This window comes from Morone saxatilis, unplaced genomic scaffold (genome assembly GCF_004916995.1).
Source record: "Morone saxatilis isolate NCDOM2014 unplaced genomic scaffold, NCSU_SB_2.0 Contig16, whole genome shotgun sequence".
In the NCBI taxonomy this organism is placed as follows: Eukaryota; Metazoa; Chordata; class Actinopteri; family Moronidae; genus Morone; species Morone saxatilis.
Genome location: NW_023339718.1, coordinates 18576248 through 18588422, shown reverse-complemented (window position 1 = coordinate 18588422; position 12175 = coordinate 18576248). Strand labels below are relative to the sequence as shown.

At 36.5% G+C, this 12175-nt stretch overlaps 1 protein-coding gene across 1 annotated transcript in view; it reads right to left on the bottom strand.

The window, feature by feature from the left end:
• Positions 1-12175, bottom strand: part of LOC118325739 (phospholipid-transporting ATPase ID-like) — a 204037-nt gene that overhangs the window by 12861 nt on the left and 179001 nt on the right. Inside the window, exons 2-11 of the mRNA XM_035658529.1 lie at positions 11996-12077; positions 10856-10914; positions 8644-8757; positions 7528-7626; positions 4417-4478; positions 2084-2156; positions 1353-1423; positions 1034-1116; positions 474-632; positions 229-317 (exon numbers count right to left, since the gene is read on the bottom strand). Coding sequence (XP_035514422.1) covers positions 229-317; positions 474-632; positions 1034-1116; positions 1353-1423; positions 2084-2156; positions 4417-4478; positions 7528-7626; positions 8644-8757; positions 10856-10914; positions 11996-12038 — 852 coding nt within the window. The 5' untranslated portion in view covers positions 12039-12077. The remainder of the gene's footprint in view (positions 1-228; positions 318-473; positions 633-1033; positions 1117-1352; positions 1424-2083; positions 2157-4416; positions 4479-7527; positions 7627-8643; positions 8758-10855; positions 10915-11995; positions 12078-12175) is intronic.

Here is a 12175-nt window from a genome sequence, read left to right as displayed (position 1 = left end):
TATATATATATACAGTATATAGATATTTATGATCAGTTGTAGTTAATTGGTGATAACTTGATGAAGTTTTATTTTATGTATGTGACAACTGTCCTTTATCTGGTCCTGAACACAATGGCAACCTGAACTGAAAATGGACAGCTAAATTATCAACACCTCTAATTTCAAATTAATTAACTGTTGGCTGTCCTGAGATCAGATAAACAGGTGAATAACTTGAGGACTCACGCAAAGGACTAGGACATTCATCAGACGGTCTATGCTGGTCCTCTTGAACGTGCTCTTTCCACAGTTCTGCATCAGCTTCGTCTCTGGACCTGCATAAGAGGAACAGAAACAAATAAGCAATACTCAATATAGTCTAATTGTGTTGTATTGTATTTCAAGTGTTATAGGTCATATCAGAAGTTTTGTTTTCTCTTTATATGGTTATAAGGTTGACAGTTTCCACTAGTTCCTATTGTCCTTCCTACCTCCAAACAGCACCAGTCCAAAGCACCATTCTGTGTTCCTCAGTGTGCAGCCTCGCAGCAGGATCTTCTCATTGTCCAGCGGGTATTTCTGACTAGCATAGGTTAGTGTTCCTGTGAAGCGGTCCAGGCGGTTGTTGGGGGGTTCACAGCGTACCTCGCCTAGAAGGAGAGAGAGGGGACACAATAGGTTTGAGGCTGTACTCACAATGACAAATGAAATATTAAAGCATATATACTAATGTAACCATAAGCCTGACCAGATAAAGTGGGACTTTGACTCTCTTTTTTAAATGTTTGGTCTTATCATAATAATCAAAATAGACAAAATGTATATAAACACATTAACATTGATGTACATTTTCATTTGGCCATTGTTTTTATGCCATGCCTTGTGTATGTGCTGTATGTTTACTGCCATGCTTCAATGTGCAAAAAGTTTAACACAGCTATTTGTGACTGTGCAGCGTCTCCAGTTGTGTGCCTTTGTCAAAGGCACCTCCTTTGTATCAGTGTGTGTGTGTGTTTAATACTGTGCATGCTTGTAGTAGTCATCATTTTACCGTTGAAATCTGCCAGTTTTTCGATATCGTCTCCCAGGTCTCCTGTCACAGTCAGGGCCTGTCTCACCTTCAGGTTAGTCTCTCTGATGAAGAGAGAAGGGGGAGGATGACAAAGTAAAACAGAAAAAGGAGAAGGGGAGAAAGTGGTAGGGAGGAGGAGGAAAGGTTGAAGCAAAGGCAGATGAGGACAAAAAAAGGAGGAAGAGATGAGTCAGTACAAAAATGGGAGATGATGAATAACAGTGTACAGACCTGTTGATGCACTCATCTGTAAGTTAAACAAGCCCACGTCATGACGTTACACAAACAAGAGACTAACCCATCCAGTTCTGCTGTCTCGATGTACACCAGGTTGAGAGGTTCACTGCTGGAGAGTAACAGGAGGTCAGCCTGAAATTACAGAGGGATTACTCACTGAAATCTGTTGTTAGTTTGTCATTCTGATAAACAAATCAAATATGAAGGCAATTCTGATCTGGCCTAATACTTTGCACAGACTGAGGCCATCAGTTTTCTTATTCAGCATGCAACTGGAACTATATCCTATAGTTTGTAGTACAGTGTCCAACATATTTAGGCTACAGCTTGCTGCATGCATTATAGTAAATATGGGATCAATGAAGAGATCAATTTAGTGATTTCTGGCAATAAAATCAATTAAAGGTTCTATCAAATAATCCCTACAGCAATTTATTGAAACTTATAACAGCGGTTAAAAACGTTGCTTATGTTAACGGCTTTGTGGAGTTTCAAAACAAAAAATAGAGGTTGTCCAAACACTGAATATTGCCAACTCCCAAAAATATAATGATATAACATTTCAATTTCATCTTCGTCAGGCAAACACAATCCTTTATTTTCTTTGCACACACATATTACAAATGCACTGACAGTGAGGTGAAAAAACATAAAACAATAAATCAAGATGACCAAAGGAGGCCCCAGGCTCGACACAATGCCAAAAGAAAAGGAGTGGAAATAGTTGAAATCTGTTGGGTAATGGAGCATAAAATGGAACAAGAAGAATATTATTTTCACCAGTTTACTCACAGTGACAAACTGGTTGTTTTCCAGCTTGATGATGTCTCCCACCTGGACGTCCATCCATTTCTCGCTCCGCAGTCTGAGAACAGGAAACAGGCTGGTAAGTGGATGTTTGGATTGTGTGTGTGTGTGTGTGTGTGTGTGTGTGCGCAGACTTGTGATTGTACTGCAGAGTTCAGAGAAAAGGTATTATTTTCCCTTTTCTTTCAGGATTGTCAGGAAACTGTCGGAGGGACCAAAAATAAGCACAGAACACCAAGGTCATCCTAATATTAGTCAGTGTTCTTCACTGCATGTTTCTGCCCGTTTCCTGTATTATCTGACTGACAATAATAGCGAGAGTTTTTGAAACTTGGCAGGAACACAAATATTTGATGCTTTTCAAGGATTTCTATTTCATGTCGGTAATTCAAATATGAGCCGTAGATTGTTTACTTAAATCAATTTAGTACAATCAATTTGACCTTACTCAGTAAAGTTTAGCACCATTTACATTTCAGTAGATTTTTGTTTCTTTGACTTCTACTCATTTGAAATTCCATACAATATGAGAAAAATGTTTTTGTACTCTTTTCACCCCTGTTATATTGAAAAAGTTATTAATACACGAAATATGAGAAAAGTATTAGTTTGAGCACTAACCACACCCTATTTTGAAATTTTAACTCCCTCCACTGGGGCTCTTTTACCTCACACCTGAATCAGTATTGACTCAAAGATGCATTTCTGATAATAATACTCATTTACACTCTTGGCTCAAAAAACAATCTACTTCAATCAATGATAAAATAGTCTATTCACCTTAAAGGCGTTTCATTGAAAAATAAAAAATATTTGTACTGCAGGTCCAACACATGCCAAATCGAGCACCCCTTCCATATTTAACAAAAAGCAGGCATTAAGTCAACAGGAACAAAAGAGACTCTTCCTGCAAACCTGCAGCTGCTTCCTGTGGCGGCCTAAACAGTGGGCACGGAGCAGCCAACAAGAGCACTGCCAGAAGGAAATACAGACGCCACATACATGCAAATATTTTGATCTAGTGAACCACACATTTCTAAAAATATAGTTTGTGCCTGAAGTGGAAATCAAATCCCAAACGTTGGGTTGATGTTGGGGTCTTGAGGGACCCACAGTGTCAAAACTAAAATTCTAATCTCAGCTCATCAGTAATGTTCAATCATAACATGGTAATCATATGTATTGTTCCTGTTTTTTGAACAGAAATGCTGAAGCAAATCATTGATTGATCAATTGTGTGAGGAGGCTGAGGTCATGTACTCAGTATTGTTTCTGGATTTGGGGATTTTAACAACCTGAGAAAGAGTCTTCATTCTACAAATAGATACAAATCAAATGTGAATGTGATATTTTTTAGATTCAATATATACAATTTTTGTTTTAGGTACAAAGACAACAATAAACAATACGTAATATATATTAAAATTAAATACAAATGATTTAGTTTAGGCATTTCTCCACCAGAATTATAAATCTAGCAACGTGGAGACAGTTTTTGATACAGCAATTAAAACTTTACTTTGGGAAATAAACTTATAAATAAAATAAATTACATTTTTAATAGATAAGGAAAAAGTTTTTGGTGCCTAGTCAAATATTTCTCAATGGGGTGTGGTTGTGTTTGTACCGAAAGGTATTGCATTCACTTGAAAATTACTCAGTAAAACAGGAAAAGAATTACTCAGAAAAACAGGAAAAGAATTACTCAGAAAAACAGGCAAAAAATAAATTACATGGAAAAGCCTAAGTTTTTTTTTTTTCAAGTGAATGCAATACGCTTTCGTATGTTTGAACCCTAATGTCTAAGATGCATATTTTAAGCCCACTTTCACCCTTGTATGACTTAAGGGTGACTTAATTCTTCTGTTTATCGACAAAGTCTGTATTTCGACCCTTCTGTGTATTCCTTGTGTGATACATAACAAAACTCTCTCTAGTACAGCCAAAGGAAGCAGCTGCAGGATAATGAGGAACACTTGTTTTGTATCCTGTTGACCTGATGTCTGCTACGTCAAATATGTGAGTTATGCTTGATTTGTACATAAGATCTGATGGCATTATTCCACCTTTAAAGCTGAAACAAGCAAATACTACTTTAGGATTTCTTTTGGGACTTCTTTGTAATAAAGGTAAAGGACACCAAAAAATGTCCCCTGAGGAACACCTGCATGTACAAAAAAGTAAAGGGCTGATGGTGCATCTACACTATCAAAACTAGGATGCAGCTACATAAAACTTTGCATTTATGAGGACAGGTATATTTCCCATGATTCATAGCACATTAACAAAAAAACTTGCATTTACACAGAGCAACTTACTTTCTATCAATAAGGACTTGAACTTTTCTGTTGTTGACTTGATTGTCGCTCCTGTGGCGATTCTGGAAAAAAGACACACACATACACACAAAAACACATGATGATCATAACAGGAGGTCACATGAAAGTCAATTAGACTACTGAATACTGATAAGGTCACCAACTAACAGACTGAGACAGTGGGGTGTGGGAGGAGATCAGTGGATAAGTTATAGTATCAAACAGGAACCTTACGGTTAATCAGCTGAATTAGACCTTTGACCTTTTTTAGAAACTTCTACTCCCCTGTTAACCACTGATGAGTCTCCACTATGATGATGCCTCCTTTGTCTTGTGTAATCTTTGGTGAAGTTTTGGCAGCGTTTCATCACGTTCAGAAACTATTTTAATGTTTATCTACCCTAACAGACAACTTAGGTTCATCCTTATAGTAACTACTTAATTTACTAACCATTACTGATTTAATCATTACAATTGCACAGGCCAAATATTAAAAAGAGTCATTGAAGCTTGCCCAGAACAGAATTTATCTTGTATTTCTTCCTGTACCGAAGCCAAAGGGTTTAAAACTGCTAACAATCGGAGTGAAAATGTAGGAATGAATGTTACACACAATATCAAAGTTAAAATTTAAACATTTAAAAATAACTTCCTGTGTCAAACCCTGATGTTGTTTTGTCTGGGTTTTATGTTCTACTTTCTGGCAGGTCAAAGAGTTTCTGTTTTACCTTAGTTTGACATTAATGAAAAACCATGTGAACTGATTTCTATGAAATCTGGTTGACTTAAAGGATCATATGTAGGATTTAGGGGGCATCCAGCAGTGTAGTTGCAATGCCCATTGGCTCACCATCATGTTCCAAGCATTTAGGAGAAACTACGATGGCTGCAAAACTGAAGAAAAACACTAATGGCCCTATCTAGACAGTGTTTGGTTTGTCCTTTCTGAGCTACTGAAATATGGTGGTTCTACATGTCGGCCTCTGTAGAAGAAGAGGACCCGCATCCTCTGTGGATAAAAACAGCAAATCTTATTTCCAGGTGATTACACACAAATATTCCTATGAATATTATATTCCATTTCTGCCTATAGATCCTTTCTATATGTCACACGCTGGATCGTTAAAGCCCTCAGGGAAAGGAACAACCAAGTTAGTAGTATTAATGCTTTTTCTGCTTCCCCTCACAGTTATCTTGCCTCAATTTGGGAGCTGATAAGAGCTATAAAACTAATGGAAAGTGAGGCCTAATCCAAATCCTAAAAGTCTTCTTTTATATATATATATTATATACATATATTTATATATATGTAAAATGCAAAATATATATATATATATATATATATAATATCTTTGCTCATCAGTATAATATATGAAATACAAAAATTATACCTCTACTAAATTCCTACATTACTACAGTTCACTAGGCAGTTGCTTGTTAAACTGTCCTTTCACCAACACTAGCGACAGTTATTTCAGCATTTGTTTTGCAAGGTCATCCACCCTGCCATACATGGTCAGTCTTGAGTTGCTGTGTACCTGCTGAGATCAAATCAAGCCTGAAGCCATTGAGTACACTGCAGGAACAGATGGGTACCGGCGGCGAGGACCGTTCAGGACCGGCACACACTGCCAAACAAAAAGACTCCTGTTCGCCTCCTGGAGCTAATGTTTAACCCATGACAACACTAATTTCCTTTCGTGGTTTGACATTAGGTTACTGTGCGCCACACACACACACATACAGTATGTTCAGTTGACCTTGACAGATTTCTTTCTTTCTTTGTTTTAGAGGTACATTATGTTCTGTTTCAGTTCTCGTAAATGATGATAAAAAAAGGAAAAAGAAAACGGTCAGACCAACTTAAAAAAATCTACTTCCTGATGAACTGACCTATATGCAGTGTTGGTCAGCTGTGATAAAGGCATGAGAACGGACACAGTGGAATTTATGTTATTTCTTAATCAGCCTCAACTAACATATGACATAATCTTTTGTTACTAAAGGAGCACTACATGACAACATTTTTACCTATCTATCTGATGAAAACTGTCTGTTGAGCAACCATTTAAATGGACCAATCTCGACTAAAAAAGTGAATGTAGTGTGTTGTTTTTCAGATTTTAGGTTCCTATTTGCCAAGGTGTTTCTTGACATAATGAAAAAACTCAATGTCAGCCTGAGGTCAACTGAGGTTAAAATGTGCCTGAATCAATATCAAACAGAGACACGGTCGCTACGGCAACCTTAATTTGACGCTGAGCAGACTGATAAACGTGTGTGCTAACAAACAAATGAACGTTATGTTTGACAAAGTGCACTGAAAATGAAAACGCAAAGTGTTTTGCACATGAGACTGCTGATGTTAGTGAAACTGTTTTTTCCCACAGTCAGAGAGTAAATGGTTATTATCAGCAACATGAGATAACAGGAAATAACACACAGTTCTATGTCTTTTTTTACTATACGTGGCGAAGCCGATACGTAAAAATTAATATCATCGCGTTCTATCACATCTGATAAAAGGTCCTACCTGATCACCTGGAAAATATCTTATCTGTACTTATGTTTCAGATGACTGACCAGAGGAGTCGGCTGTGTAACATCTTACTCATACCTACTGTAAATGACAAAGTAGGTCATATGACCCAAAAACTTTATTTTTAAAGCCTTTTCTTATCTTCCTTTATAGTTAAGGTTTAGTTAAGTTTAGGGAAAACAGAAACAGCCTTTGTTCACTTTGTTAATTCATTTCCGGGTAGAGAACATACACAGTGATCAATTAATCAGTCAGCGTGATCAGTGAGCTGAACCAGACAGATCATGAAACATCTGGTCTTGATCAATGTAGGTAATACATCTAACTAACTAACAATTACAGTACATGTATTGATTGATGATTCTTCTCTATCAGTATGAGTATTTTGATACAGACCTAAATTCAGATATATATTGATCAGTACAATAAATAAGAGTATTATTTGTATTATTTGGCCTTGGCAGAGGCAGTGTTTTCTAGTTTGTTTACTGTACTAATACCTCTAAAACCAAAGTGATAGAATTTAGTAAAGGTGAAATACTACTACAAAAAAAAAAAAAAAAAGTGCTTACAATATCGTCAGTGGCATCCTTGGCAGCGGTTACTGACAGCACAAGGACCAGAGGCACGACAGTGGTGAACCAGGACAGAGAGGAGATCTGAGGAATCACCTGAAGAACACACACACAACAGAGAAAACTGTCTTTAGTTCACTTTAGTTTATTTTAGTTTGATACATACAGTACTGATACATCAGCTGAGGACAAAAGTGAGAGGAAATACAGAACAAACTGTGTGTCTGAAATTTCAGCCTGAAGAAATTATATAGCGTCATTAATAGGAGAAGAGCACACAATCAATAAGATGCACAAATTAAGCCATGTGACAAGGAAGAACTGATTCGTTTTTGGTGTGAATCCAAGAACATTTCAAAGTTGTCTCTTATTAATAATCCTAATAGAATTGCTGTTGCTCTGCTCTGGTTCCACCTTGTCTGTCAGCACAGCCTCTGTGGTGCAACATGAATGTTTTGCACACGATGAGGCAATTTCCTGTACTGGATATTACACTTCCTTAATCTCATTGCACTTGATTCATCCACATCCTGTTTGGTTAACAAACAGTTTCATAGTGAGAAAAGGCAGTTGCATGTCATGCAGTTACGTGTCATGTTGGATTGTATGTCTGCAACAGTATGTGACAGTGAATGTCACAATGTCTGTCAGCGGATGTTTAGTATGGTTCCAGGGAGTAGTTTAATAGTACTTGGTTTATTTCTGACATTTATACACTCATTTTAAGAGTAATAACTGAAACGTCTTTTTGTTGTTTACGGGGAAAAAGGGTTTGTCAGCTTCTGGGACAAACTGGAAGCAAAAGCTGACTTGTCATTGTTGTATCCAACTATACATTATTGAAGGAACCCATTATACCGCATAAATAATCCCACATTTGAGTAAAAATCCTTGTGCAGCATAATAATATTCTTTCTGAATCTTTTCTTCCGTATCAAACATTCAGTGTGACTTCAACCAACCTGAGAGCAACAAGTCTAATTTTGCATTTTATCACTTGAGACATTTAAAAATGTCACCTAAAATTTGTTTATCAGTTGGATGAAAGCTTTACCTGTATGTCCCTACGTGTGTGTGTGTGTGTGTGTGCGTGCGCGCGCTTGTTTGCCTCACCTGGAGCACCAGCAGAAACAAGAAGTAGGCGTTGGCGATCCTCTGGAACTGCTCAAACAGGTTAAGAGGTAGGAAGGTGAAGAAGTTGTACTTGGAGGTCTTAATGGCGTTTGTCTGAAAGAGGTGTGGAAGGAGGGAGAATGAAGTGACAGAAAGATATATTATATATATTGAGCGTTAAAGCAATAAAGGATCTATATTTCAGTGAGAAATTCAAAGGTACTTATTGGTTGTCAGTTAATGTTGGAACTTCAAACTAGACTTTAGTTTCTTGTGTGTATGTGGTTAACATGCTGAATTTAGGTTTTGTCTGTAAAAATATGAGGTCACCCTTCAAAACAGGAAACAAAAATTCTAACTCTAGTGGTTGCTGTCATTGTTGTTAAAGTTAAATTCTTACAATAAATGTTTCAGTGGAATGAGTTAATCAGTGAGTTAATGAATGGTGACAGTTTGTTCAGAGGAAACCAACAGCAGGGAAAATGAGTGTTAATACTGTATGTGTATTGACAATTTTACTTACTGATCCATTTTCCCTTTCTTAACTAAGGTATTTTCTTTGTTTTCTCAAGGATGAAGAGGCAACAATATTATTGCCAAAATGTTACGTAGTATGGAATATTTAACTAAACTTTTTCCATTTTCCATTGACGTTTTCAACTTTGATTTATTTTCCATTTTTTTCAGTTAAGTATCTTTGCATATATTCTTTTTGGTGTATATTATGGTATTTCAAATTTTTTCCCCCTTGTTTTACAATTTAACACCTAATTTTTGGATCTCCCAGCTCTGCTTTAAAAGTGTTTTACTTTTTTTGTGACTTACTAATATTTAGTCTAACATATAAACATCTCATTCAGCTAATCTAGTTTGTTTCTATTTCATACTCATTTTTGTGGTGCTTACAAGACTATTCTAGTACGTCATGTACAGATACTAATAAGTATGTGTGTAAGTAAAAGTTGAATGTCTGGCTGAAATAGTCCTTGGATATGTAATTCCTCGGAATACTTCTCAGGGTAAATAAAAGACCAAAGGCTGTCTCCGGATGTATTTGCTTACTCTAAAAAGATGAGGTTAATTAGAGGTACTTTGAAGACCAAAACAAATAGGGCAGCTTGGGGATCCTAACTATCCCTAAAGAAATCATTAAGAATTCCCCACATGCTATACATTTCTGGATTTTAACTCTGTTAATCTGTTATAAAGCTCTACATTAGGTTTCTCAGGTTATGTGAAGAAGAGTTCCTTGCAGATGTTTGGCTTTATGAGAGTGTAATCTGGTGGGAGGCATTTGCTCTGCACCAGGTGGATCTTATCAGCAGGCTGGAAGCTCTGGCCAGCCAGACTATGACTCCTATGTCACTTTATCACCGGATCTCTTTACTAACAACACGGCCCACAGACTTTGTTCAGTAAACGTTTAAATACACAAGCAGGAAAATGAGAGTTAACAGCCTTTTTTGGTATTTTCCACTAGTTTTATCCCCATGAGCTGTATGGAGGATGAGTTTAACCAAAAATATAATTAAAGTGCAATATGGAATATTTATTATAATGTTTTCCATTGACGTTTTCAACTTTGATTTATTTTCCATTCAGGTTTTTCAGTTTCATATTACATGTGCCTTTAGTATGTGTACATTTAGTAGGTGTACATTATGGTGTTCATACATTTTCCCCCTGTTCTTCTTTTTTCCTTAGTAGTAGAGCAAAATAATAATTAATACTTTCTTTATTTTATATTTTCTGAATAAAATTATCCTCCATACAGACGTTGCAGACTTTACCATTGTATAAGTCACACCTCTTATTGCAGGTATGGTGAACTGAAGTATGTAACCCCTTTAGAACAAATCAGAAACCATAAAAATGCAATTTGCTAAATGTTAAAACAAGTTATCCATGAATATATTATTGGGTTTACCTAGAAGCAACTTCAGCTCTTTGACTTTGGCTGACATCCAGTCTCCTGATAACAGCAACACACACACCGAGGGAGAGTTTTTCTTGTACATACAATACAGTATCTGTATTGACAAAATGAGGTAGTGAACTGTTTTGTCTAAAAGGTACATGGGCTGCATCCGCTGTACATCCCCTTCTCCATTTCAGAAGTCCCATTTGTGGAGGACAATAGCACCTCACATCAGTGTGTGAGTGGAATACTCATTGCAGTAACAACCACACACATTCACATATTAATACTTACTGCATATTTAAAGGAGAGGTTGTACTCGCGGTCGTTGGCACGGAGTTTCCTCTCCAGCTCTGATTTGAAAAGACAGGAAAATTATGATTTAAGTGTGTGATGATATTGTGTCCTAAGTTTTCTATAATGTAAAGTTTTATCCAAAGCTCATCACAGTACAGATGTAGAACAGGAACCCCCAGCAGTGGTAGGGCTTATTCTCCACACAGAAAAGACCACTATTATCATATGTTACACACTCATTTCAAGTATTGATGTGTAAACTTTGACACTTAAATTTTCTTTGACTGCAAATTTATATTGGTCCCCAAATATTGGTTATGGGTCTCCTTGATGATTAATAAAAAACATATCGGTCGACCCGTGTTGAGTATCTCATTAAACAGCATTTTTGACTTTGAAGGGCTCTTAATTTTAATACAAGCATCATGATACTGACTGCATTGTCAATATTAACTATGATTATGTTTTTTGAAAGTTATATATAGAACCACAATAGTTTATTTTGAATATTAAAAATGTTTGCATTGTCATTGTGGGTATGTTAACATGCTGACCTTAGCATTTAGCTCAAAGCACAGTCTCATGTAGTGTCCCAAATCCATACTACATACTAATTCTATACAGTATATACTACATTCATTTTTTACAGTTTTAGCGGTTAGTATACAAACACATCAACACACAAACAGGCTCCAATACAATATGTGTGTTGATGGATGGGAATCACATTGCTGCTTTAGAAAGCTACTGCTAACTTCACAAAGAGACATCAAAATGTTTTTCTTAAGATGTATTACTTTAGTTTTTTCCAAGATGTTTTTGAGCTGTTGTGAGTTGCTCCTTTCTGTCCTTTGTGCATCAACAGCACACTCCTTATGTAGTGTGATTTGATTGTACTTGTTACATTTCCAGTGTGAAGTATGTACTGGATTTGGGACGTACAGGTTGTCCTTTCTTTTTAAATTTTCCATAAGTAGTTTTAAGCTAAAGTGCAACACTGCAAAAATGCTTTGTTTGCTTTTTGTAGCAGAAAGAAAATTTTGTAATTTTCATGTTTCAGAAAATATCAAATTACTGAAGTTAAACATCATGACATCTGATGATATCTGAATATTGAGCATCCATCTGTTGGCTCACCTTTCTCTTTCTTCCTGACACAGTCAATGCCAAAGAACGACATCTTCTCTTCCTCCTTCTGCTATCTATCCATCATACTGGTCTGAGAAGAAGGAGAGAGAGCTGTTACACTGTGGCTGGACAAATGATAATTCTTTCACCTCATTATCTTCATTACCAGGAAATAAACACACACACACA